General features: G+C 66.5%; 16 protein-coding genes across 16 annotated transcripts; 9 read left to right on the top strand and 7 right to left on the bottom strand.

Annotated features, from left to right (window-relative positions):
* Positions 1–63: 63 nt before the first annotated feature.
* On the top strand, positions 64–481 carry MICPUCDRAFT_52698 (uncharacterized protein; the record flags this gene model as incomplete). The annotated part of the gene is made up of 2 exons (XM_003063019.1): positions 64–147; positions 266–481. 2 exons carry the CDS (start codon positions 64–66, stop codon positions 479–481), a joined length of 300 nt encoding a protein of 99 aa, XP_003063065.1.
* Positions 482–571: 90 nt separating this feature from the next.
* On the bottom strand, positions 572–1,757 carry MICPUCDRAFT_48703 (histone ubiquitination protein). Its single transcript, XM_003062814.1, has 3 exons — positions 1,298–1,757; positions 1,091–1,157; positions 572–947 (listed from the first exon to the last, which is right to left on the bottom strand). The coding sequence occupies exons 1-3, from the start codon at positions 1,678–1,680 to the stop codon at positions 624–626; spliced, it is 774 nt and encodes a 257-aa protein (XP_003062860.1). The 5' UTR covers positions 1,681–1,757; the 3' UTR covers positions 572–623.
* Positions 1,758–2,122: 365 nt separating this feature from the next.
* MICPUCDRAFT_52696 (uncharacterized protein) lies at positions 2,123–4,877 on the top strand (the record flags this gene model as incomplete). Its single annotated transcript, XM_003063018.1, has 1 exon — positions 2,123–4,877. The coding sequence occupies one exon, from the start codon at positions 2,123–2,125 to the stop codon at positions 4,796–4,798; it is 2,676 nt and encodes an 891-aa protein (XP_003063064.1). The 3' UTR covers positions 4,799–4,877.
* A 149-nt stretch (positions 4,878–5,026) lies between these two features.
* On the top strand, positions 5,027–6,845 carry MICPUCDRAFT_52695 (uncharacterized protein; the record flags this gene model as incomplete). Its single annotated transcript, XM_003063017.1, has 2 exons — positions 5,027–5,098; positions 5,199–6,845. The coding sequence occupies 2 exons, from the start codon at positions 5,027–5,029 to the stop codon at positions 6,843–6,845; spliced, it is 1,719 nt and encodes a 572-aa protein (XP_003063063.1).
* An 87-nt stretch (positions 6,846–6,932) lies between these two features.
* On the bottom strand, positions 6,933–9,347 carry MICPUCDRAFT_42493 (uncharacterized protein; the record flags this gene model as incomplete). The annotated part of the gene is made up of 2 exons (XM_003062813.1): positions 6,933–9,065; positions 9,300–9,347. 2 exons carry the CDS (start codon positions 9,345–9,347, stop codon positions 6,933–6,935), a joined length of 2,181 nt encoding a protein of 726 aa, XP_003062859.1.
* A 1,242-nt stretch (positions 9,348–10,589) lies between these two features.
* Positions 10,590–11,369, top strand: MICPUCDRAFT_21735 (uncharacterized protein; the record flags this gene model as incomplete). Its single annotated transcript, XM_003063016.1, has 2 exons — positions 10,590–10,898; positions 11,010–11,369. Coding segments are annotated over 2 exons (669 nt in total), but the record flags the coding sequence as incomplete, so codon positions are not given.
* Positions 11,370–12,689: 1,320 nt separating this feature from the next.
* MICPUCDRAFT_7053 (uncharacterized protein) lies at positions 12,690–13,543 on the bottom strand (the record flags this gene model as incomplete). The annotated part of the gene is made up of 4 exons (XM_003062812.1): positions 12,690–12,791; positions 12,957–13,073; positions 13,128–13,329; positions 13,470–13,543. Coding segments are annotated over 4 exons (495 nt in total), but the record flags the coding sequence as incomplete, so codon positions are not given.
* Positions 13,544–13,728: 185 nt separating this feature from the next.
* On the top strand, positions 13,729–14,286 carry MICPUCDRAFT_52691 (uncharacterized protein; the record flags this gene model as incomplete). Its single annotated transcript, XM_003063015.1, has 1 exon — positions 13,729–14,286. One exon carries the CDS (start codon positions 13,729–13,731, stop codon positions 14,284–14,286), a length of 558 nt encoding a protein of 185 aa, XP_003063061.1.
* A 93-nt stretch (positions 14,287–14,379) lies between these two features.
* MICPUCDRAFT_66863 (uncharacterized protein) lies at positions 14,380–14,973 on the bottom strand (the record flags this gene model as incomplete). The annotated part of the gene is made up of 1 exon (XM_003062811.1): positions 14,380–14,973. One exon carries the CDS (start codon positions 14,971–14,973, stop codon positions 14,380–14,382), a length of 594 nt encoding a protein of 197 aa, XP_003062857.1.
* On the top strand, positions 14,972–16,072 carry MICPUCDRAFT_21874 (uncharacterized protein; the record flags this gene model as incomplete). The annotated part of the gene is made up of 1 exon (XM_003063014.1): positions 14,972–16,072. One exon carries the CDS (start codon positions 14,972–14,974, stop codon positions 16,070–16,072), a length of 1,101 nt encoding a protein of 366 aa, XP_003063060.1.
* Positions 16,073–16,168: 96 nt separating this feature from the next.
* Positions 16,169–17,455, bottom strand: CHLL2 (magnesium-chelatase subunit chli-like protein chloroplast precursor; the record flags this gene model as incomplete). The annotated part of the gene is made up of 1 exon (XM_003062810.1): positions 16,169–17,455. One exon carries the CDS (start codon positions 17,453–17,455, stop codon positions 16,169–16,171), a length of 1,287 nt encoding a protein of 428 aa, XP_003062856.1.
* A 642-nt stretch (positions 17,456–18,097) lies between these two features.
* MICPUCDRAFT_44866 (uncharacterized protein) lies at positions 18,098–19,393 on the top strand (the record flags this gene model as incomplete). Its single annotated transcript, XM_003063013.1, has 1 exon — positions 18,098–19,393. The coding sequence occupies one exon, from the start codon at positions 18,098–18,100 to the stop codon at positions 19,391–19,393; it is 1,296 nt and encodes a 431-aa protein (XP_003063059.1).
* Positions 19,394–19,533: 140 nt separating this feature from the next.
* MICPUCDRAFT_52687 (uncharacterized protein) lies at positions 19,534–20,734 on the bottom strand. The gene has a single exon (XM_003062809.1). It carries the CDS (start codon positions 20,692–20,694, stop codon positions 19,537–19,539), a length of 1,158 nt encoding a protein of 385 aa, XP_003062855.1. The 5' UTR covers positions 20,695–20,734; the 3' UTR covers positions 19,534–19,536.
* Positions 20,735–21,253: 519 nt separating this feature from the next.
* MICPUCDRAFT_66855 (uncharacterized protein) lies at positions 21,254–23,266 on the top strand (the record flags this gene model as incomplete). The annotated part of the gene is given in 2 exon segments (XM_003063012.1): positions 21,254–22,282; positions 22,292–23,266. Coding segments are annotated over 2 exon segments (2,004 nt in total).
* Positions 23,267–23,495: 229 nt separating this feature from the next.
* MICPUCDRAFT_52685 (uncharacterized protein) lies at positions 23,496–24,437 on the bottom strand (the record flags this gene model as incomplete). Its single annotated transcript, XM_003062808.1, has 1 exon — positions 23,496–24,437. The coding sequence occupies one exon, from the start codon at positions 24,435–24,437 to the stop codon at positions 23,496–23,498; it is 942 nt and encodes a 313-aa protein (XP_003062854.1).
* A 200-nt stretch (positions 24,438–24,637) lies between these two features.
* MICPUCDRAFT_21883 (uncharacterized protein) lies at positions 24,638–25,141 on the top strand (the record flags this gene model as incomplete). The annotated part of the gene is made up of 2 exons (XM_003063011.1): positions 24,638–24,765; positions 24,844–25,141. Coding segments are annotated over 2 exons (426 nt in total), but the record flags the coding sequence as incomplete, so codon positions are not given.
* Positions 25,142–25,205: the final 64 nt, after the last annotated feature.

The raw sequence follows: 25,205 nt of genomic DNA, 5'->3' as shown, positions 1-25,205 counted from the left end.
TGTAACAGAAGAAGTGACGACGAGCTCTCACTGCGTCCCGCGCGGCTCATGCTTCGTCGAGCGATGTCCACAGCGATGAGGCCGATATACGGGAGGATACAGTACAAGCTCACGGACGCGCTGCAGCCGGCTACGCTCGTCATCAAGGTGCGTCGCCGTCGTCCGTCGCCCTCGTTCGCACCGCGCGTCCAGCCAGATCCCGTCGACGATCGCCCGCTGACGCGCGTCGTCCCCGACCGACCCTACCCGCGCGACTCCCAAGCAGGACGAGAGCTTCCAGCACGCCGGGCACTCCGGGAACCCATCCGGGGATCCGGACGCGGAGACGCACTTCAACGTCGAGGTCGTGTCCGAGGCGTTCAGCGGGAAGCTCCCCGTCGCGAGGCATCGGATGGTGTACGCGCTCCTGGACGAAGAGATCAAAGACGGCGTGCACGCGCTGTCGCTGAAGACCAAGACGCCCGCGGAGGCGGCGAAGTAGGCTATCGCTGTAATGTAGTAGTTGTACTGTAGAACGCGTCGTAGTCGCTCGCGCGGGGTTCTCGTTCGCGACGCTCGTGGACGCGCTCGTGAACACGACGTCACTCGGTCGTAAAAAGGCTAGAGAACTACGGAGCTCGGGTTTAAAACACGAGCAAACACATGATCACGAACGTCCCGAGCAAGAGCAACAGACGCGATAAGAACGACTGCTGCTCTTGCTCCGGGGACAAAATCTGCCTGCGCCACGTGGACCTCACCCCGGTCGCGAACTGCGTCCCGAGGCCGAGCAAGGACTCGAGGCGAAACATAAACGGCGTGGTGTTCGGCCCGCCCGCGTAGTCGCCGCGCAGAGGCGACCTAGGCGCCTGCGCGGAGAGTCGCAACCCGCTCGGGCGCATAGGGACGTCTAGTTTCTTATGCCTAGGGTCCTCCCCGGACGTCCCTCTTCCGTACAGCGGGATAACCTGCGTGAGGCGGGGCGGGGGAAAGAAAAATGAAATGAGAGGTCGGCGAGAATCCGAACGATTCGCCCGGCGCGCGCGGTAGGGTGCGACGGCGAAGAAGCGCGTCGGTCGGAAGAGGATTCGCGCGGCGCGGCGACACGCACCAGCTCCTCGCACACCCCCGCCTTGCACACCGGGCACAACTGCGCCTCGTTGAAAACTTGCAACCACCTGCGAACGGGGCGAGGGAGGCGGCGTTCGATGATCGACAGAATGATTCGTCAGCGTCGAGGAGAAAGATATGACACGCGGCGGCCGGGGTATCTTCCGCGGGGGGACGACGAATGCGCGGGAAAAAAGTCCGGACGCACTTGTATATGCACGACCAGCAATACAGGTGTCCGCACTGCGTCACGACCGGGTCGCACGCGACCTCGAAGCAGATGTTGCAGTCCGTCATCCCGGCGTCGTCGCGGTCCCCTCGCGATGGCGCCCCTTTTTCACCTTCTAACGCGCTCAAGAACGCGCGCTGCGGAGGCGCTCCCCCCTGCGCGCCGTCCAAGCGCTCGTCATCCCCTGAAATCGCGTCCGGATCCACCGACGTCGTCGACGGAGCCTGTTCGAGCGGGCTCGACGCGGACCTGCGTCGTAAACCTTCGACGCCGGCGGTGGCGTCGTCGTTCGCCTCAACCGACGATTTCGTCGTCGTCTCCGCTCGCGCGCAGCCGGTGAGCGTCGGCGTCGCCGCACTCATGCACGAACGGAAAGACGATAGCCCGACGAAACGCGCGAGTTAGACAGTCCCCCGCCCGCGCGGCGGTCGCGACCGCGCTCGCCGCCGAAGAAGTGCCCCGCCGAAGGTACGCTTGTCGGTTCCGGTTTCGGTACAGCCCTAAATTATGCGGAGCGTACAGTATCTTCTGGTATCTGGCATTGACAGGAGGGTAAATTTGAAGCCGGAAATTGGGGTTTTTTTGTGACTAAATACACATACAGTCAGTCTTCTACATAGGGCCTACTAGTCTGAAAATAATATCTTCTCACCGGTCAAACGCAGTTTCACGCGGTGAACTGATTCCGATGAAAGATCGTTTCAAACCGAGACGCAAAACGCGAGGCTCGCGCGCAGCGCCGGCTGCCTACATCTATCTGCTTTCCCGAAACCCTCGACCGCGGAGTCCCCGCCGCGCGACGCGATGACGACGGTGACGTCCGGGTTCGCGTGGAAGACCTCCGAGTGGGCCCTCACCCCCGACACGTTCGATGTCACGCACGACGACGCGGTCGTGACGTGCGGTCCCGCGGTCCCCGCGCGCGGAGGCTACCGCGCGGACGCCGTCGACGATCGCTCCACGCCCACGGACAGCGACGACGGGAGCCTCGGCAGCAGGAGCGGATGCGCGAGCGTCAGCGGCGACTCGGCATCGGGACGGCAGGGGAAGGCCGCGAAGTCGAAGCGCCCCGCGAGCAGCCCGAGGCCGCCTCGGTTGTGCGACGCGGAAGGGTGCCAAGCGCGCGTGTTGAATCGCACCCAAGGCGAGATCGTGCTCTGCCCGTTGCATCGACGCGACACGTCCGGGGTCGTCGTCGCCGCGAGCGCGTCCCCAGTGCGCTGGTGCTGCTTCTGCAAAAAAGTGCACGAGCTTCACATGTTCGCGAACAGCATCATCGGCGAGTCGCGTAAGCTCTCGACGTGCGAGCGAGGCGTGCGAAGAGGGCCGTCGTTCAAGGGCCGGGTCAAGTCGAAATCGCAGTCGCCCCCCGCGAGCGCGAGCGCGATGTCCGGACCGGGCGGCGTCGCGAAGGCGATCGTCAAGAAAGCGGCGTCGAACATCCGCGCGGCGAAGAAGTCGTCGTCCGTCAAGTCGTGCCTCTCCCTGAGCGCGGAGGAGCACCTCTCCGTGAACGAGGGCCGCTGGGTGCCGTCCACGAGCGGCGTGAAGATGGAGTTCTCCGTGGACGCGCACCCGATCAACGCGGCGAAGATGCCGGTGTGGTCGTTCGTGCAGAACACGATGAAGAGCACGTTCGGGAACGAAAGCGTCGCCGACGTCGTGACCGACGACGGAGAAGCGTTCGGCGGGAGCGAGCCTCAACACTCCGGGGACAGGAGCTTCGACTCCCTCAGCGTGAACGACGCGAGGAGCACGCGGAGTCTGTTGGGGTTCGACAACGACGCCGTCCCGAGCTGGTTCTCCGGCGGCGCCGCCGCGACCGAGGGGCGGTCGATCAACCACGATGATTTCGATAACCTCCTCGCGAACGTGACGTGCGATATGCTCCCCGGGAGCACGCGTTTGGTGATGTCCGTGGACGCGCCTATTCGCGATCTCGGCGGGTTCGCGCGCGAGGCGCCGTCCGCGGCGGACGTCGCGACGTCGCTGCCGCGCGACGGCGTCATAGGGTCGTCCATCGTCACCGTCAGCGCGCAGTGCGCGGGGCAGATCGGAGTGGGGTGGAAGGAAAACGACGACCAGTACGAGGTCCCAGGCGGGGACACGATCACGATGGACACGAGCACGCTCACGCCGCTGTCGCGCGGGACGAAGCCGATGACTTTGATCCCGCGCAGGGTGAAAGTTTCCCCGATCGTGCGACTCGGCGAGCCTCTGTACGTCGAAGGGCTGCACGGGAACGATCGCGTGCACGTGTTCGGGCAAGGCTTAGCGCCGCTTTCGATCGTCGTCCCGCAGAACTGCGGCGAAGGGCGGTTGCGGATCGATATTCCCGTGGACGAGGTGGATTGCGGCGCCGGGTTCGTGTCCGTCCAAGTGTTGAAGCCCGGGCGCTCCGCGTCCGGTTCGGAATTCATTCGCGTGCTCATCGTCGACGACGACGACGTCGCGGACGAGCTCGACGCGCTGCAGAGAGGCACCGGCGCCAGCTCGGACGCGTTCGAATCGATCCTCGAGCCGATCGAGTGCTTCTACGACTCGTCGTCGTTTGAGTTGTTCCTCGCGGATTTCGGGTGGCTCCTCGGCGCGCGTCACCGGCGGCAGTTGTACACCCCGTCCGCGCGCGCGACGACGAGGAATATCGCGAGCTTGTTGACCTCGATGGTCCACGCGTCGCACATCCCCGCGATCTCCGCGCTCTTGCGCGACGTCCTCGACGAGATAGACGATCAAGAGGAGCACGAGAAGGCGGTGAAACGCGAGACAAAACGCGCGGCGGAACGATGCCGCGACAACGCCCCGGTGTTCTCGGACGACGAGCCTCTGCCGATGGACGCGAGGACGGGGGTCTACGTGCACATCACGAGCTCGAAGATTGTCTGGACCGTCGTCCCCCTGTTCGCGGCGAGGTGCTTCCAGAACAGATCAGGGTGGGACGTCACCCCGGGAACTGTGTTCGCCGCGCAGTTCCCTTCGCTCGTGATCGCGACGATGTTCCTCGCGGCGGAATACTCCCCGTCGTGGTACGACGCGATGACACGTTGGAGCCGTGAAACGAGGGTATTTGTTGGTCGGCTGCAGGTGTTCATGCTCATGCTGGGTAACTGTCTGATCGGCGCCTCGGGCGGCGAACTCGGGTGCGCGGAATTGCACAAGTACTACCTCTTCACCATCCTTCACGCCGTGAACGTGACCGTCCTGTCGGTCACTCACGCGGAGAACGCGCCCATGTCCGCGATCCGGGTCGATATCGCCGCGCTGGTGTTCCTGCATCACGCGTTAGTATACGCGATTCACTGGGCGAGTTACGGCGGGCGTTTCGTCGATCTCCCGCTCCCGGCGGGGTCGCACGTCTACTTCGCCTTGAGCACGTTGTGCGTGTACGCGTGCGCGACGTTCGCGCGGGCGTACTACCGCCGCCACCTGCGGAGCGTGCGCATGATTCGCCTCGGTTCGAAGAGCAAGAAAATCGAATGAGGGAGTTAGTATCATTATTCAACGCCTCTAGCCAAAATTTGCTACGGTCGGGTGTCGATAAATACACTCGATGAAAACCCCCGCTGGCTGTTGCGTCTCGTCTCGCCAGTCTCGTCGCGTTGTGGCTTTTCGTCTCCCATTCTCGGAAAGTGGAAAATGTAAACGTCGCGTCTCGTCAGCATCGCGCACACGAGCACGCGCGCGCGCGCGCTCGTTCCCGCGAACGTCATGGCGACGTCGGACCCTACGCAGTACAATCCCACGATCGATCACGTATCCGCCGGGGCGATACACGCGAAGGTGCGTCGCGTCCCCTTCAGATCTCGCGAAATGGTTTTTCACGGAACTCGCTCATCTCCCGACGTGACGTGCTTCCCGTCTCGCGACTCGCCCTCCGCAGCAATGGAAGGAATTCAAAGAGCACGGCACCGCGGGGGACCCGGACGGGACCCTAAGAGAAGCCGCGGCCGCGGAGGAAGAGGCCGTGACGCTCGAGAACGAAGAGAAACACAAGAAGTACGGCCAGATTGGCCAACGCGTCTGGACCAAAGGCGCGCACGGTGGCGCGTACAAGATCTCCACGGGACCGGGCGCTAGCCTCGGGTACGACGCGCTGGAGCAGAAACCCGACGGGACGAACAAGGAAGTCGACGCGGGGTACGAGAAGCCCGACACCGGCGCGACGACGAACTTCGTGGGGAACCACATGACGCAGGGCGCGATCGACCTCGTGCAGAACGAGCTGACGCGCGCGGATCCAGATTTACACAACCGGCGCGCGCGTCTGGACTGCGCGCGTGGCGTGATCCGCACCCCGCCGCAGCGCGTCACCGAGCCCGCGCTCCTCCTGAACGCCGCGAGCGAAGAGACCACGTCAGCGAAGAAGATCAAGCGGAGCGTCGAGACGTACGCGTGGCGCGACGACGGCGACGTCGCGCGCGTGGACGTCCGCGGAAGAGACGTCCGGGGCGGCGACGTCTCGCGCGCGGCGCTGACGTCCCCGTCTCTCGCCGGCGACGACCCGCGGCGCTTCACGCTGGAGATACCTCCGGCGGTCGATCGCGGAACCGGAACGGTGAAAGGCGAGACGTGGGTGCTGACCATGCGCCTCGCGAACGACGTGGACGCGGAGAACTGCGTCGTGCGCGTCGACGGCGACGTCGCGCGCGTGATTCTCGCGAAACCGCGCCACCGGCGCGGGCCGTGGACGTCCCTGCGCGCGCCCGAAGACGTCGATCGCGCGAAGATCGGAGACGCCCGCGACGAGGACGCGAACCGCGCGCCTCCCGACCTCGCCGCGCTGCGACGGCAGCTCATCAAACAGCGGGAAGGGAAGCTCGCGGTGAAGCTGCCGTGGTTCCACGCCAAGTCGCTCCCCGCGCCCGCGGACGACGTCATGGCGATCGAGGACGCGAGCATTAACACCCTCGACACGAGCGTTATTCTCAACGCCGAGGAAGCGCACGATGCCGGCGAGGCGTGCGCGACGCGTGGCGAGCACGCGGACGCTTCGAGATGGTTCACGCGCGCGCTGGATTTGTACGGAGAGCGGTCCGAGAACGAACGCTCGAGGGCGACGACGCACGCCGCGCGCGCGAGGGCGCTGACGCAGATCGGCTCCTTACGCGACGCGATCGACGATTACTCCTCCGCCGCGGAGTTGCTGGACGCGATCGGGGCGACCGATGGTGACGATTCACATCCCCCTCCAGCGACAGGAAGCGAACAGACGCGGACGGAGCTCCGCGCGCTCGACGTCGTCCTCGCGCGCGGACGGTGCAAGCTCGCGCTCGAGGACGCCGCGGGCGCCGCGGGCGACTTCCGAGCCGTCGTCGAGCGCGCGCGCCGAGGCTCGAGCGTCGTGATCGCCGCGTCCGAAGCTCTGCGAGACGCGATGAAGATGCAGCACGTTCAGAAAGAGGCGAAAGAGAAAGAGGCGGAGATGAGGGAACGGTGCGGCGATTTCGGCGGCGACGGCTTCCCCGGGTTCGCGAGGCCGGGAATGCGGCAGTTCGACAACCGCGGGAAAAGCGGCACCGCGTTTTGACGACGTCTTTTGCGCGCGCGAGAGATGTTTCGCGTCTCTACATAGATTGTTTTTTGTTTCAAAGAGACCGACGTCGCCGCGCTTCACTCACTTCTTCCTCCCGCCGCGCTCCTTCAACGCGAGCGTCAGCGTCGAGCCTGCCTTGACGTTGTAATACGCGAGAGAGTTTTTATCCGTCAAGAACCCCAACCCCGGGGCGCTGATCTTCTGCTTATTCGCCGCGAGCCCCCCGACCGCTTCCTTGATGAGCTTCTTAAACTCGGACAGCGGCATCGACAGCGCGTCCACGGTGAGCGCGATGACGTTCCCGTTCAAGTGCTCGTCCCCGTCCACGGACGGGAGCTTCACGTTGACGACGCCGCCGCCGGGGTTCGCCGCGAGGAAGTCCTCCTCCGCGTCGAGCTCGACCTCGCCGATTTTCCTCTTCTTCGTCGCGGGCTCCTCTTCGGCGTCGGCGATGGGCGGCGGCGCCGGAGGCGCCACGGGCGCCATGGGCGCGGGCGCGACCGGCGGCGGCGGCGCCCCGAGCGGCCGCAGCGCTCCCGCGGGCGCGGGCATCGGCACCGGCACCTGCGGCACGATCGTCGGCGCGGGGGGAAGACCCGCGGGCGCGGGTTTCAGCGACGGGCCCGTCGGCGCGGGAGGCGGCGGCGCCGCCGCGGCGGCCGGGATCGCCGGCGGCGGCGGGACCGCGAACGCGGGCGGCGGCGGGGGAGGAGGCACCGCCGGCAGCGCGCCGCCGCCGCCGCCGCCGCCTCCCGCAGCCTTCAGAGCCCCCGCCGCGGGCACCTTGGGGACGGCCTTCTTCTTCGCGTCGATGCTGTCCTTGATGGCGTTGGAAACCTCCTCGTCCGTCGTTCCGAAGACGTCCGGCCGCGTCCGCGCGAGCATCAAAATGTTCGTCGCGACTTCCTCGTCGTTCGCCATCGTGCTGTCCCTCAACTTCGCGAGCATCGCCTCTTTCTGCGTCTTCCACTTCGGATCGATGAGGGATATCCTCATGTGCTCCGCCATGTCCTCCACGGCGACGAGCTCGCCCGTGATGGGCGACACCGCGAACTTCGTCGCGTCCGCGCCGGCGCCCGTCCCTCGCGCCTTCGCCTCCGCGGCGAGCACCTCGGGTTTTTTGTAGTTCCTCACGATCTTCATCGACGGCTCCGGGGCGGATAACCCGACCGTAGGCGCGGCGGCGGCGGTCGCCGCGCCTGCGGCGACGCCCTCCGCGATCATCGCCTTCTCGTCCTCGTCCATGTCCATCGTCTCGCCGTCGCCCGCGTCCTCCGCGCCGGAGACGCCGACGTCGCCGTCGCCGCCGTCGACGCCGCCGCCGAGATCCGCGTCCCGGAGCTGAGACATGATCTCCGTCACCGTGAGCGGCATCGGGAGGTCCTCGTCCTCGTCGTCGTCGAAATCGATCGTCTCCACGACGACGAACTCGTGCCAGTCGATCAACGCCATCGCCTCGCGTTCCTTCTCGATCTCGTCGTCCGCCGCCGCCTTGGCCGCGTCGCGCGACCGCTCCCACTCCAACCGTTGCAACGCGCGTTCTAACAGCGCGCTCTTGTCCTCGTCCTTGCTCAGCTGCTCCGCGACGTGCGTCGGCGGCATGAGCACCTTCGAGTACGCGTCCGCGAGGGACGTGAAGAACGTGAACATCGAGTGCGTCGGCTTCAAAAAGTTAAACTGCGGGTTCGAGTGCTCGCGCGACGTCAGCCCGGTCAAGAAGCTCTTCCCGTTCCTCGCCACGAACTGCGCCGTGAGCTTGATGACGTCCAAGTCCAAGCTCGTGATCCCGAGCGGGACGTGCACGGTGTACTCCTCCTTCTTCGGGGCGACCAACACCTTCGGCGCGGCCGCCCCCGTGCCCGCGACGACGGCGACGCCGCTCTTCTCCTGCGCCTCTTTCGCCGCCGCCTCGGCTTTCGCCGCGACGGACGCCGCGTCTCCGCCCGCGGCTTCCTCCTTGAACGCCGCGATTCGAGATTTATAAAACGCGTTGTACGGGTCGTTCGGTAACAGGAAGTTAAACTTCGCGTTGTTCTTCTCGCTGCCTAAGATTCTCTGCTCGAACTCCGGGCCGTTCCGCGCGACAAACTGCGCGGTCTTGTCCACGATCGCCTTGACGTCCGGGGGCGGTTGGATGATCCCGACCGCGTGCGTCTGCGTCTCGAGCTCGATCTTCGTCGTCCCGGCGACGTTCACGGACCGAGCATCGACGCCCTGGGCGAGGAGGGGAAGTCAAAGGAGGGGGCGAGGACGATGAGACGGGAGGGAGGACGGGGGCGCCGCGGTGCGAAAAATGATCGATCGGATTGGAAAGTCGGCGGAGGATCGGGGGCGCGACGACGACGCGCGGAGAAGCGCGATCGAACGCGCGTCGGGCGCGACGGAGCGAAGGACGCGCCCCCGCCGCGACCCGCGTCGATCGCGCGTTGACAGAGGACGTCGACGTACCGTCTCCGTCAGCGCCGACGTCGGCCCGGCGACTTCCATCCCGCTCATCCTCCTGATGCCCCCGCGCGGCGCGAAACCCTGCGGACTGGAGGCGATCGATCGATCCACGCCCGTCCCCGCCGAAGTCCTCGCGCGACGACGGCGGCGACGCGGTGACGCTCGCGGAGGAACCCGACCGACCGCGCGCGGAGGAGATCACGCCGCGAACCTGTCGCGTCTTACACGCCCGCGCGCCGCTCGTTCACGCGCTTCGACCGTCGCGCTGTGGCTGATGCGGCCCGGATCGGGGCGTCGTCGGCAGACACGGGCCGTCAGGTATCAGGTCGTCAGTGAAGGGCTGGCTGGCTGGGCGGGAAACGCGAGTCAAATATGAAATTCAGGCGCGCCTCTCCCCAGATCTCCCCGGCGTCGGTCGCAGGGATGAGCTCGATCGAGGATGAGCGCCCGCGGAAGCGCACGCGCACGCGCTCCGGGCGGCTCTCCGGCTGGGCCACGAGCGCGGCTCCTCCTCCGCCCGCGCCGAGGACGACATTCCTGGACTTGGACGAGGACTGTCACTCGCGAATCTTGAGTTTGTTAGCGCCGGCGGACATCGCGCGCGCGATGCGCGCGTGCAAAGCCCTCGCGCGCGCGGGCGCGTCGCGAACGGTGTTCCGCGCGCTATCCCTCCGTCTCGAGCCCGACCCTGACGTCGTGAACGCGCTCGACAAGGAGGGCGCGGACGACGACCATGGCATGGGGACGTTCGTGAAACTCCGCGACGACCCGCTTCGAAGGTACAAATTCATATCGCCGCTGCCGACGCTCGGTCTGAACGTGTGCGACAACGATTCGCCCGGGCTTCCGGTGTACGGCGGGTTCTCGTACCCGTCGTTAACGAAAGGGCAGAAGCTGACGAACCACGCGGACATGGCGGACTACACGTCCTTCGACGCGAGGGAGGTGTGCGAGCCGCGGAGGACGCATCGGTCGAGGATGTGGTTTTGTCGCGACGTCCTCACCTTCGAAGACGTCGCCGTGAAGGTGCTGCCGTTCCAGGAGAGCCCGGACGAGGGGTTCATGTGCAGGAAGTTGCGAGAGGTATCGAACTTGAAAGCGCTCGAGGGAGGGACCGCGGTGACGCCGCTGACGAAGGCGGTGACGGTCACCGGGAAACTTCTGTTCCCGCGCGACGACGAAAACGACGAAAACGAAAACTGGGAGAACGACTCCGACGAGGAGCGCGAGCGCCGGAAGAGAGAAGACGAGGCCGCGAAGCTGCTGCTCGTGCACCCGTACTACCCTGTAAACATGCGCGCGCAGTGGACGCGATCGTGCGACGCCGAGCACGCGGCGAGCTGCCGCCCGCCCGTGGAGTGGATCGACCAGACGGATGGCCGATTGTTACCCGAACGCGCGCGGAGCGTGTTCAGGCAAGTCTTGGAGGGGCTCGACTACGCGCACTCCCGAGGGATCTGCCACCGAAACCTCCACGCTGGACACGTGCTCCTCGACCCGCGCGCGAATGACGGCGAGGGGCGAGCGGTCATCGCGTCCTGGGCGTCCTCGCGAAAGAACCAGTGGCCGGTCGGGAACCAGTCGCCGCTGCGGACGTGCACGGTGCCGTATTACGTCGCCCCCGAGGGCCTCCTCCACCGAGACGCGGACGAGGACGAGGACGAGCTCGAGGACGAGGACGGTAACGTCGTCGACGATCGCCGCGGGGCGAAGTACGGGACCGGCGTCGACGTGTGGGCCGCCGGGTGCGTCTTCGCGGAGTTACTCCTGGGCCACTCGCTGTTCAATAAGTTTGCCTACGCGGACGGCGCGCAGACGCTAGACCAGCTCCTGTGCGTGTTCAAATTGTTCGGGACGCCGACGGAGGAGACGTGGCCGGACGCGATGTCGTACCGAGGGTGGTCCCCGGACGCGTATCCGAAGTGGACGCCCGCGCCGTTGAGCACGGTGTTTCCGAACATCGGCGCGTGCGCCGCGGATCTGTTGTGGCGGCTCATGGCGTTGGATCCGTCCAAGAGGATCACCGCGCGACGGGCGTTGAAGCACCCGTACTTCACGCGCCCGGATTTAGACGTTCCCGTGGTGGTGCGGGCGCGTCGACCGGAACGCGCGGCGGTCGAGGGAGAGAGGTACGCGGACGCGGGCCGGATTCTGCGCCGGAAGAAGCGCCAAGCCGCGGCGTTCGACGCCACGTTCGGAGGGACGAAGACTACTCGCGAGGAACGGAGGGACGAGCGCCCGCCGCCGAGGGACGAGACCGACGACGACGGACGGCTGGAATGGGAGATGCGCGGGGAGATTCCGGGCGGCAAGACGCTCAGGGGGCGGTACATGCATGTTCCCTGTCGCTTCGTCGACGTTTACGGCGAGTACCCAGCGGGGACGTACGTCATTGTCGAGTACGAGGAGCACCCCCGAAAAGGAGAAGAAAAATGCTGCGAGCCGGGGGGGGGAGGGGCGAGTCTTTGGCCGGGGTATGTCGTTCAACCGGTGCGGTTGGAAGGCGGTCGAAAGCTCGTGGTCTCTGCGCGGCTGGGTCGCTTGCTCGTGTCTGAGAATTTCGTGCTCGAACATTTGATGTTGTGAGAGACGATGAAGCGTCGTCGCGTATTAGCGTAGAGGAGCGTTTTATGAACGAACGAATTCGAGATTTCAACACAGACACGTTCCGCCTGCGTGAGGTTGAGAGGAAAACGTCAGCGTTTCGCGCGTGTGAGGTGACGCACGCGAGCACGTGGCGTCGAGCAGAGTCAGAGTTTAAACAAACAAATCACGTCCGTAGATAATATGGAGCTTGTGCAATATTGTCTGTTGTTTTCATCAACCTCCATCGCGTCGCGCGCGAAAAGAAACTGAAAAAAAACGAAACCAACCGCGTGCACCCGCGCGCGCACCTTTCACGATCACCGCCCTCGCTCATTGCGCCCCCGCGAGCTGCCTCAACATCTCCACCTGCTGCCTCTGATCCGGCGGCAGAAGCGCGACTTGATCCGGGGTCATGGACATCACCTGCTGCAGCAGCGCCTGCTGCTGATCGACGCCGCCGCCCGCGTCCGTTCCCGCCGGTCCCATCCCCATCCCCATCCCCATCCCCATCCCCATCCCCATCCCCATCCCGCCCGGTCCCGGCGGCGGCGGCGGCGGCCCGGCGCCCGGCGGCGGCCCGGGGGGCATCATCCCCGGCCCCTGGCCGCCGTACCCTTGCGGCGGAGGCGGAGGCACGCCGTACTGCTGCTGATGCATCATCCCCGGAGGGCCCGGAGGCGGCAGAGGCGCGATCCCGCCGGGACGCATCCCCGGCGGCCCCGGCGGCGGCCCCGGCGGTCCCGGACGCATCCCGGGCGCCTGCGGATGCGCCATCGCCTGCCTCGCGCTGAAGTCGTGCCCCGGTCCGACGGGCGGCTTCGCCATCCCGAGCGTGAGCTGCGCCTGAAACAGCGCGAACGTGAGCTGCGGGTTCTGCACGAGCATCTGCCGCGTCTGCGACTGGTTCGACTGGATCGTCGGGGTGGAGTTGAAAGGCGTCAGTTGGCGTTGAAAGGCGTCGAGGACGGGGATTGAAAGCGAGGGGTAGGCCGAGAGATGCGCCGGGAAAAGTCCTTAAGAAACGGCGTTCACCACGCGAACGCGGTCGTATGGGGACCAGTGCATAGAACGCACCTGGATCTGCGCCTTGAGCTGGTTGAACACGTTGAAGAGCTGCGCGGGGGACATCTCCGCGATGCGCGCGGTGATGGCGTCCAATCCCGAGCCGGCGGCGACGCCGCTCGCGGCGATCTGCGCCGCGGCGCCCGCGGTGTGTGCCGCGCCGAGGGGGGCGTCGTACCCCACCGCGGTCGCGGGGGGGGCGCCGCGATCGGGCTTCTTCGCGGGTGGGGCGCCGTCCTCGCCGTCCTGGAATTCCACGCGCAGCGCGCGTCCGTTGTAGTCCCTGCCGTTCAAGTTTCTCTTCGCGGACTGCGCGGTCGCGAGGTCCATGAACTCCGCGAAGCCGTAGCCTTTGAGCTTGCCCGTATCGCGATCGGTCACGAGCCTGCGACGATAAGAGGCGGAGAGGTGGCGCGAGTTGGATGGATTTCGACGGGCGGAGGAGGGAAGGATCTCTCTCGTGAAGGAAAAACGCGCGCGCGATCCTCGAGGCGCGACGGGACGCGTCTCGAGACGCGCCTGAACTGATGCACGGGGCCGACCTCGGAGAAGATGTCCGCGAGTCTCTCCTCGGTGGCATCGTACGGGACGTTCCCTACGAACACCTGGTACGGCGGTCCTGGAGCGCCCATCTCGACGCGCGACGATGACTGAAAGGAAAGCGGAGGTCACTCGAACAGAAGAGTGTCGAATTTTCGTCGAACGCGCGATCGAGAAAGGGCGAATCCGCATTGGACGGAGGCGCGCGCGCGCGGGGGTGCACGACGAGGTCGGATCGCGCGCGATGTCGTACCACGACACGTCGGACGAAGAGGGCGAGATCGTGGCCGCGCCCGCGCCCGCGCCCGCGACCGACGTCGCGGGCAAGCGGCGCGGACGAAGCCGGAGCGGATCCCCCCCGCGGCATCAGAGCAAACGCGCGGCGCGGATGGACGATCCGTCGTCCTACCGCGACGACGACAGAGACAGAGACAGAGACAGGGACAGAGACAGGGACAGGGAAAGAGACAGGGACAGGGACAGAGACCGCGACCGCGATCGACGGCGCGGGGACAGCCGGGACCGCGACCGGGATCGGAGGGACCGCGAGCGGCGAGATCCCGGAGATCGCGACCGCGACCGCGACCGCCGCGCGGACCCCCGCGACAGCGCCCGCGGCGGGGAGCGAGGACGAGAGAAGCCGCGCGAGCAAGACCCGCGGGACAGCCACAAGCCCGGGACCGCGCGCAAGGTGGTCGTCGTCAAGCGCGGCGGGAACGAGGCGCGGAGGGACGACGACCGAGATCGGGATCGAGACCGAGATCGAGATCGAGGTGCGTTCTATACACTAGTCCCCATATGACCGCGTTGGCGTGGTGAACGCCGATCCTTAAGGACTTTTCCCGGCGTGTCTCTCCGCCCACCCCTCGCTTTCAATCCCCGCCCTCGGCGCCTTTCAACTCCAACTGACGCCTTTCAACTCCACCCCGACTTTCGCTTGTATAGAACGGCCCCGAGATCGAGATCGGCGCCGCGACGGCGATCGTCGCGGCCGCGAGCGCGAGCGCGAGCGGGAACCCGCCCAACCCGCTCCCGCGCGGGAGGGGACGCCGCCGGAGACCGGCATCGTCGAGGAGAAGATGACGATGGAGCAGGAGGCGGCGTACCAAGCGCGCGTCGCCGCGGCGCTGGAGGCGGCGGAGGAGGACGAGGAGACGCGCGTCGCGAGGCTCGCGGAGGAGCGAAGAAAACGCCGCGAGGAGATCATGAGGAAGCACGCGGCGTCCACCGCGCCCGCGCCGGCCGCGCCCGCGCCGCCTGTCCCCGCGCCGCCTGTCCCCGCGCCGCCTGTCCCCGCGCCCGTCCCCGCGCCGACGCCGAGAGTGCCGAGCCCGGAGAAGAAGGAGGAGTCCTCCGACGGCGCGCCGGACATGTTCGCGGACGACGCGGATCTGTTCGACGACGAGGCGGAGGATAAAGCCGCGGCGAGGGAGGCGCGCGGCGGCGGCGGCGGCGGCGGGGTGGTCGGGACCTCCGGCGCCGCGGACATGACCGCGGGGCTGAGCGATAACTGGGACGACGCGGAGGGGTACTACCGCGCGCGCATGGGCGAGGTTCTCGACGAGCGGTACAGGGTCATGGAGACGAGCGGGAGAGGCGTGTTCAGCACCGTCGTGAAAGCGAAAGATCTCAAGGCGGAGCCGTCGACCGGCGAGGACGGAGACGTCGTCGGCGAGGGGCAATACTCCGAGGTCGCGATCAAGGTGATCCGCGCGAACGAGACGATGTACAAGGCTGCGCAGCTGGAGATGACCGTGCTCAGGAAGCTGTGCGGCACGGACCCGGAGAACAAGCGTCACTGCGTGAAGTTTTTGCGACACTTTGAATTTCGCGACCACGTCTTCATGGTGTTCGAATCCATGCACATGAACCTCAGAGAGGTCCTGAAGAAGTACGGACGGAACGTCGGTATCAACGTCCACGGCGTGCGGTCGTTCGCGACGCAGATGCTCGTCGCCCTGAAGCACTTGAAGAACTGCGGCGTCGTGCACGCGGACATCAAGCCGGATAACATCCTGGTGAACAAGTCGCACAACGTCATCAAGATTTGCGACTTTGGCAGCGCGATGTTCGACGGCGACAACGAGATCACGCCGTATCTCCAATCGCGTTTTTACCGCGCCCCGGAGGTTATCCTAGGCCTGCCGTACTCGCACCCGATGGACCTGTGGAGCATCGGGTGCTGTCTATACGAGCTCTACACCGGCGCGATCGCGTTTCAAGGACGCTCGAACAACGAGATGATGATGAAGTTCATCGAGGTGAAAGGCCCGGTGCCGAGGAAGTTACTCCGGAAGGCCGCGTTCCGGGAGAACCACTACGACAACGACGGGATGTTCTCGCTCGTGGAGGAAGACCCGGTGACGAACCGGCAGATTAGGCGGTTGATACGAGACGCGAAGCCGACGAAGGACGTCGCTGTGACGCTCGCCGCGCACGATAGAAATTTAGGAGAGGCGGAGCGAAGGAAAGTGTCGCAGCTCGCGGACATGCTGGACAAGATGTTCAACTTCGATCCGGAGAAGCGCCTCACGGTGTCGCAGGCTCTGACGCACCCGTTCATTAAAGAGTCCCCGGGGACGAAGTGAAGAAGCGACGCGTTGGTTTCGTTATGAATGAGATGCAAGTCGTATTTTCACTCGCTCACAAAAACAGCGCGTTTCGCGACGATTCGCGCGCGCCGCTCACCTCCCGCCCGGGAGACCACCCCACGCGCCCGCCTTCTTCGGCGCGGGATCGGCCTTCGCCTTCTCCTCCTCCTTCGCCTTCGCCTCCGGATCCTCGATGCCCTCCGCCATCGCGCCCGCGAAGTCCGCCATCGCGCTCCCCTTGAAGATCTTGTTAAACCCGAGCATGACCTTGAAAGACCCGTCCATCGTGTCCATGGGGTCCTTCCTCAAACGGTGCGATAAGCACGGCCCGATCACGCGCTTGATGTCGTCCTCCGTGACCTCAGTCCTCCTCTCGTACGCGACGAGCGCCTTCGCGGCTCTCGTGACGACGATGTCGCCTCGCAGACCGTCCACGTCCACGAGCGCGCACACGCCGGAGATTTTGATGGCCAAATCTCTCTCCATCTTGACCTCCTTCAAGAGCTTCTGCGCCGCCGCGATCTTCGTCTTGAGCTCGTTCGTCTCCTCCTCGCACGACTTCACGAACCCCTCCGGGTCCTCCTCGAACTCCATGCGGTTCTTCACGAGCTGCACGCGAAGCTCGCGATCGAAGATCGTCCTCACGTTGCACGCCATCCCGAACCGATCGAGGAGCTGCGGCCGGAGCTCGCCCTCCTCGGGGTTCCCCGAGCCGATCATGATGAACTTCGCCGGGTGCGTGATCGAGATCCCCTCGCGCTCGACCGTGTTCCACCCGCCCGCGGCGGAGTCGAGGACGACGTCCACGAGCGAGTCGTCCAGAAGGTTCACCTCGTCGATGTACAGAAGCCCGCGGTTCGCGCGCGCGAGGAGGCCGGGGTCGTACGCCTTGACGCCCTCCGCGAGCGCCTTTTCGATGTCGATGGTGCCGCAGATGCGGTCCTCCGTCGTCCCGAGCGGGACCTCGACCATGGGGATCTTCATCGCTCCCGTGGGGATGTCTTCCTTCGCCCTGAACTTTTCTAAGACTTCCGGGCCCATCAGCTCGGGATCCGTCGGCGACGAGTTGAACGGATCCCCGGGGACGATGTCGATGTCCGGGAGGAGATCGGATAGCGCGCGCACGGCGACGGACTTGGCGGTGCCGCGGTCGCCCATGATGAGGCAGCCTCCGATTTTGGAGTCCACGACGTTGAGCGTGAGCGCGAGCTTGAGCTCGTCCTGGCCGACGATCTTCACGAACGGGTACCCGCGCTCGACGAGCGCGGCGGCGGCGTCGGTCTCCGCGCTCGCGCGGATGACGAGCGACCCTCGAGACGCGCGTTTTCCCGTCTTCGCGACGGACGCGCGCGCGCGCGCGGCGAGCGGCGTGCCCGCCATGCATGACATGGACGCCATCGTGGTGGACGCGAGGGGTGTGGCGCGACGGCTGAGGCGCGCGCGCTCGCGGAAGTAGAGGGAGGGGCGCGCGAAGGAGGGCGCAGTCGCCCTTTCCACCGCGCCCGAGCCGAATCTCGGCCAATCACAGCGCTGCATTCAGAGATCGCCGATTGCAATCACGTTTGTACGAGCGCATCTCGTCGCGCGGTGACTGAGAACGCATACGAGTACGAGTACGATCTCGGCTCTGATCTCGGAGAGAGTCCGCTGCGCTGCGCCCCGCGGGAACACGTCACAGTCGATTGCGGCGACCTCTCCCTCGCGAGAGCCCGCGGAGTCCGAAGAGACGCCGACGCGCTCGTCTCGCTCGTCTTCACCGACGCCGCGAGCTTCGCATCGAAGCCGCGCCCGCGCTCACGCATGACCTCGCTCGCGCGCGCGGCGTCCGCGACCGCGTCGTCCTCCGCCGCCGCGCGCGGACGCGGATCGTCGTCGTCGTCGTCCCTCGGCGGGGCGTCCTCCGCCGCCGCGCGCAAGGTCGCCGGCGTCCGCCGCGTCGCCGCCGCGCGTCGCGCCGCCGCCGCCCCCGGCAGATCCACCCTCCTCGTCAACGCCGCGATCGCGGACCCGGCGAAGGAGGCGATGAGCATCCGCACGTACGTCCTGAACGACCTCTCCGCGGAGGAGCGGGTCGAGATCTTGAAGCGCCCGCGCGTGGACTTCTCCTCCATCCTCGGCACGGTCGCGCCGATCGTGGACGCGGTCGCGACGAGAGGCGATGACGCGGTGCGAGAGTACACGTCCAAGTTCGACGGCGTCGACCTCGAGGACGTCGTCGTGCGCGTGAGCGACCTCCCGGACCCGGTTCTCGAGGACGACGTGCGCGCCGCGTTCGACGTCGCGTACGAGAACATTCACAAGTTCCACGCCGCGCAGAAAGAGCTCGCGGACGTGGACGTGGAGACGATGCCGGGGGTGCGGTGCCGCAGAGTGTCGCGGCCGATCGGCGCCGTCGGTCTGTACGTCCCCGGTGGGACCGCGGTGCTGCCGTCCACGGCGTTGATGCTCGCGGTGCCGGCGGCCATCGCCGGGTGTAAATCCATCGTCCTCGCGACGCCGCCGATGAAGAACGGGGAGATCGTCCCGGAGGTTTTGTACGTCGCGAAGAAAGCGGGGGTGACGCACATCTTGAAAGCCGGCGGCGCGCAGGCCGTGGCCGCGATGGGCCACGGCACGGAGACGTGCCCCAAGGTGGATAAGATCTTCGGACCCGGGAATCAATTCGTCACCGCGGCGAAGATGACGCTGCAGAACAGCGAGGCGATGGTGTCCATCGACATGCCCGCGGGGCCGTCCGAGGTGCTCGTGATGTGCGACAAGGACGCTAACCACGACCACGTCGCCGCGGACTTGTTGTCGCAGGCCGAACACGGGCCGGACTCGCAGGTTGTCCTCGTCGTGACCCCGGACGTCGACCTCGACGGCATCTGCGCCGCGGTGTCCAAACAAGCCGCAGCGCTGCCCAGAGCGGAGATCACCGCGAAGGCGCTGACGCACTCGTACGCGGTCGTCGTGGACGATCTCGCGGCGGCGTGCGCGTTTAGCAACTCCTACGCCCCGGAGCATCTCATCGTGAACGTGGAAAACGCGGAGGCGCTGCTCCCGGATTTGGACAACGCCGGGTCGATCTTCTTGGGGCGGTACACCCCCGAGAGCGTCGGCGACTACGCGAGCGGGACGAACCACGTGTTGCCGACGTACGGGTACTCGCGGATGTACAGCGGCGTGAGCTTGGACTCGTTCGTGAAGTACATGACCGTCCAGGAGCTCACGAAGGAGGGGTTGGACGTCCTCGGCCCGTCCGTCGCGACGATGGCCGCGGTGGAGGGGTTGGAGGCGCACAGGCTCGCGGTGACGCTTCGCCTGGGGATCGAGTGATGAGGGAGCGTCGGCGTCGGCGTCGGCGTCGAAAGAATTGAATTCAACTCGCGCGCGCGCGTCGGAGGAATCGCTATTTAATACCTTACTTACTACGATGCTACGGTGCGTGTTTCGACGCCGAGACGACTCGCGGCCGCGAGTCAAACGCCCGTCTCGATCTCGTCGACGACGGCGTCGCCGAAGGTCAAAACGACTCTCTTCGACGAAGCGTCCTCCGCGTCGTCGTCGTCGTTCGCGGCGTCGCTCCAAGAAGCGGGTATCCCGGATATCCTGAGCTTCTTCTTCGGCGCGAACGTCACCGTTCGAGGCGTGCGCTCCTCCTCCCCGGCGGGAGGTTTCTTCGCGGGCTTTATCCTCTTCTTCACGCCGCCGCCGCCGCTCAAAGTGAGCTTGTAAAACCTCTTCCAACTCCGGATCATCCCGACGCCTTCGTCGACTCTTCTCTTGATATCCGGCGTGAACGTCGTCGTGATCAGCGCGAGATGGTTCACCTCCCAGTCCGAGACGGAATCGCCGTCGAAGTACGCGACGGGCGACCGACCTCTTCTTCCTCCCTCCTCTCCGCCCTCCGCGGCGCCGCCGATCTCGACGTCGTCTTCGCCTTCGATCTCCCACGGCCTCGGCGCGGTCGCCGAGCTGAGCACGACGCCGCCCGCGCTGCTCGAGCTCTCGCCGCCGCCGCTCGCGTCCCTTTCGCTCCCGGGGCCCGCGTCGCCTCCGGTCGCGCGTTCGAACCACCCCGAGATGCCGCCGCCGGCGTTCCCGCCCTCCGGTTGAAACTTCGCCCGTCGCGCCCACGCGCGCGGCACCAACGCCCTCAACACCGCGAGCTGCGTCTTCACCGAGTTCGCAATCTCTGGGCTCGGCGCGACGCCGTCCTCCTCCTCGGCGAGTATCCTGTTCAACTCCGCGAGCGTGAACCGTTCCTTCGCGGGGCCCGGGAGCGGCGGCAGCGTCGTCGGCAGCCGCGACGTCTTCGGGGGCGATCTCGCCTCGATCTCCGCGCGGTGCAGCAAATGCTTGAACCGCCCGGTGACGCCGTAGGAGTGCCTCAACACGTACTCGTAGTCCTCCTTGTTCGTCAGCGCCCTGCGAAGTTTCCGGACGTACTGCCTGCCCGCGCTGAGGTGTTTGCCTACCGCGTCCGGGGACGTCTCCCCGCGGTGGCGTCGGAACACGTGCGCGACGCGGTTGAACAGGTAGTGCCTCCCGCACGGATCCGGGAACATCCGCGCGAGCTCGATGAACCTGCGATATAAGGTGATCGCCTCGCTCCCGCGCGCGAGGTGCTTGTGCATGGCGACGACGCGGGGGGGAGGCGGCGCCGTCCTCCGCCCCGCGCGATGTGATTTTGATCGACCGGTGAGCGCTTTTCGGTTCGGGGGCTGCCTTTTGAACGTATTTTTCGCCACCGTGTACACGGTGTACACGTACGCGTACCGCGAACTAACTGCCCCTACGATCTGGATCACGAAATTGTGGTCGAGGAGCGCTTCGCGATATTTATTTCGGGAGGTCCTTTTTCCAACCCCTCCCTCCTTCGTCGCGGGAGGCGAGGCGGCTCATAGCACCGCGCGGAGGTCACCTCTCGCCGTGTGCGAGTGCCGGGATTTGCGGTCGCGGGGACGTGCGACCCACGGTGAACGACGAATCGCTCGTCTCGATCGATCGCGCGCGCGACGCGGGCAGGCGGGTCGCGTCGGAGTCGAGCCGCGCGGATTGACTGCGGAAGATAATCGACGTCGAAGGCGTGTCGTAGCATCTTTCCACGGCGACGTCATCCCCCCGCGGCGAGCGCTTCCGAGGCGATAACGACCGCGTGAACCGGTCGCACGTCTCGCGTTAGCAGCACAAAGGATGATGGCGGCGTCCTCGAGCGTCGCCGCGGCGTTCGCGCGCGCCCCGGCGCGCGGTGGATCCCCGCGCGACTCTTCGAGCCGACGCGAGCCCACGCGCCCCCACTACGCCGCCGCTTCGAGGTCGATCCGCGGCGCGCCGATCCCGCGCGCGCGAACCCGCGCGTCGAAGCTCCGGTCGGCGGCGCGGCGCGACACCGCCGTCCGCGCGGTCATCGCCACCGACGTCGATCGCGAGATCGAGCGCGACGCGCGCGACGCCGACGCCCGCGGCGCGGACGCGGCGCCGCCGAATCGCGTGGACTTTCTCGTGATCGGATCCGGCATCGCCGGTCTCACGTACGCGCTCGAAGCCGCGGAGCTCGGCGACGTCGCCATCGTCACGAAGGACGTCGCGTACATGGGCAGCACGCACTACGCCCAGGGCGGGATCAGCGCGGTCATCTCGTTGGACGACACCGTGGAGGAGCACGTCAGGGACACGCAAGTCGCGGGGGATCACCTCTGCGACGAAGACGCGGTAAAAGTCGTCTGCGACGAGGGCAAGGATGCCATCGAGAAGCTCATCGAATTCGGAACGAAATTCACGATGAACGAGCAGACGGGCGACCTACACCTCGCGCGCGAGGGCGGCCACTCGAAGCACAGGATCGTGCACGCGGCGGACATGACCGGGAAGGAGATCGAGCGCGCGCTGTTGGAGAGCGCGAGGGCGCACCCGCGCGTGACGTTTTACGAGTTTCACGTCGCGACGGATTTGATCACGGCGGAGACGAGAGACGGGTCGTTCAAGTGCGTCGGCGCGGAGATCATCGACCGCAGGAGCGGCGCGAGGACGAGCTTCATCTCCTGCGCGACGATGCTCGCGAGCGGCGGCGCTGGGCAGCTCTTCCCGAGCACGACCAACCCGGGGGTGTCCACGGGAGACGGCGTGGCGATGGCGGTGCGCGCGCGCGCCGACGTGGCCAACATGGAGTTTTATCAGTTCCACCCGACGTCGTTGTACACCGGCCCGGGCGGCGCGGCGAAGCGGAGCGAGAACGAGAACGCGTTCCTCGTCACCGAGGCGGTGCGAGGCCACGGCGGTCGGCTGTTCAACGCCGCGGGCGAGCGGTTCATGGAGCGGTACGACGAGCGGCTGGAGCTCGCGCCGCGCGACGTCGTCGCGCGCGCCATCGACTGCGAGATCAAGTCCGCGCGCGAGGCTGGGTACGAGGCGGCGTGCGTGTACCTCAGCGTCGCGCACCTTCCCGCGGACGACGTCCTGAAGAACTTCCCCGGGATCGCCGCGGAGCTCGCGGAGCGCGGCGTGGACATGACGTCGGACAAGATCCCCGTGGTGCCCGCCGCGCATTACCTCTGCGGCGGCGTGTCCACGGACTTGAACGGCCAGACCTCCGTGGAAGGTTTGTTCGCGTGCGGCGAGACGGCGTGCACGGGCGTCCACGGCGCGAACCGCCTCGCGTCGAACTCGCTGTTAGAGGCGGTCGTGTTCGCGAACAGGGCGGTCAAGGCGTCCGGGGTGAGATTCGCCGGGCGCGACGCGCTCGAGCCCGTGTTCGAGCAGGCGGCGGAGGCGGCGAGGAAGCGCGCGGCGCTGCGAATGAACGCCGCGAAGAAAGACGTGGACGAGATCGCGGCGTTCGACGAGCCCCCGGAATGGACGTCCGCGATGCGCGCGGAGGTGCAGAGGGTCATGTGGAACGCCGCGGGCATCGTCCGCGACACGGAGACTCTGAAGGAGGCGACGACGAAGATGGAGTCGATGTTGGAGGAGTGCGAGGAAAAGTCTCGCGGCGCGGACGCGCGCCTCGCGTCGATTGAACTCAGGAACCTCCTCACCGTCGGTCTCTGCACGCTGCGTTGCGCGGCGTCCAGGAAAGAGTCCAGGGGGTTGCACTACAACGTCGACTACCCCGAGAGGGTGGAGACGGAGAGGAAGCCGACGAGGTTGGACACGGCGTCGATGTGGAACGCGCCGTCGTCCGTGCACCCGGCGCTCGGGGCGCGGTGAGTCGAGTCGAGTCGATTTGAGGAGGATAATAAAAGGCTGGGGAGGGCGAAAGACGCCCATAGCGGGACTCGGGACGAGGCCCCCGGTTATTGTTTGAAGCCTGTGTATTTGTTTGCTGCTACAACTAGTTCTATCTGTTGCGCTTTGGCTGTTGTACGAGTATAAGCGGAGAGCGGAAAAATTGCGGCGCGACTCGCGTTCTGAAACCGTCGTTCGACGCGTGCGTCGGTCACAGCGAAACCTCTCTGCGGTCGTGGTCCGCTTTCGTCCCCCGCATCACCCACTTCGGGTCGTAAAACCCCTCCACCCCGATCCGGAAGTCCAAGCTCACTCTCGTGCACGCGCTCTCGTTCGCCGGCACCATATGTCGCTTCGACGTCCCGTGAAACGCCGCGCACTCGCCCGCGTCGACGCCCGTCTCTGCGTAGTCCTCTCTCCCTCTCTCGCTCTCCACCCACAGCGTCGTCCGCGTCCTCTGCGACGACGTGAACGGCATCCAAAAGTTAATCTCCCCGTCCTGGTGCCCGTACTCGTCGTCGCTGTGCGGGCGGACGTACCGCGTGGAGGGCCCCGGTTGGATCCGCAGCGTGGGCGGGCGCTGAACGTACCCGACGCGTCTCCGTCTCATCGTTCCTCCGCTCGCGCCCACGGCGTCCTTCGCGCTCGTCTCCTCCGCGACGTCGAGGCTCACGCCGCACGCCGCGAGCCTCGAGCGGAGGTTCGGTAAGATCGCGTCGTCTATGAGCGCGTCGAACGCGGCGAGGAACGCGGCGTCTTGAACGACGAGCTCCGCCAGCGTCGCGTTCGCGGGCCCTCGCGGGAATTTCTTCCCTCGCGCGGAGCCCCTCAGATCCTTGAGCGACGCCGCGGGGACGACGAAGTCCTCGAGGTCGCGCTCCGACGACGACGACGCCGACGCCGACGCCGGCCACGACCCGACGTCCGCCCCCGCGCGATCGAGGAGATTCACCACCGCGGCTCGCAACGCGCGAAGCGCGGGCCCGTCAACGCCGAACACCGCGGTGTCTCGCAGCCGCGACGGCAGCGCGCCGACGACGACGCGCGGGCCCGGGTCGTCCTTCCGCGTCTTGCTGTACACCGCCCTGTGCGCGCTCGATCGCAGCGTCGCCTGGCCCTCCGTGTACGCGTACGCCGTCTCTTCCTCCGCCATCTCGAAGGCGGCGGCGGAGGCGGCCGCGGCGCCGACGGAAGTGACGCCGGCGGGAGACGTCGGTCGGCACCGTGACAGCATCAGCTCAGAGAGGACGAGAGCGGCGCCTCGATCGTCGCGCGTCGTCACAACCGATGGCGTACCCGCGCGCGGTGATCCCCCCGCACCCGCGATGGGCCGGGTCCCCGCGGCACGTCTCCATGGCAGACTACGAGCCCGCGGGGACGGGCGTGCTCATGCGCCTGTACTTCCCCACCGACGTCGCGCCGCCGTCGTCATGGCGCCGATCGCCGTTCGGAGACAGGCCGTGCTGGATGCCGAACGCGACGTACCTGCACGGCCTCATGCACTTCATCATCAACCTGGAGCACGAGGACCGACGGTGGTGGCAGCGCGCGTTCGCGAGAGGATTCTGCGTCTTCGCGCACGCGTTCGGACGGCTGCTGGGGGACACGATTCCGGCGTCGATGGACCGCGCGCCGTCGCGCGCGGTCGCCGCGGAGAAGAAGAAGGCCGAGTCGTCGTCGTCGTCGGAGACGAAGATGCCGCTGGTCGTGTTCTCGCACGGGCTCGCGGGGACGCGCACGATGTACGCCGCGCTCTGCACGTCGTTGGCGTCGCAAGGGTACCTCGTCGCCGCGATCGAACACAGGGACGGCTCCGCGTCGTGCGCGAGTCACGTGGACGAGAGCGCCGGCGAGGTGAAGCACGAGTTGTACCGTCACACGGACGGGAACTACAAATGGCGAACGACGCAGCTCGGCGTGC

Source organism: Micromonas pusilla (assembly GCF_000151265.4).
Source record: "Micromonas pusilla CCMP1545 genomic scaffold MICPUCscaffold_13, whole genome shotgun sequence".
NCBI lineage: Eukaryota > Viridiplantae > Chlorophyta > Mamiellophyceae > Mamiellales > Mamiellaceae > Micromonas > Micromonas pusilla.
This window is presented reverse-complemented; position numbering and strand designations above follow the sequence as displayed.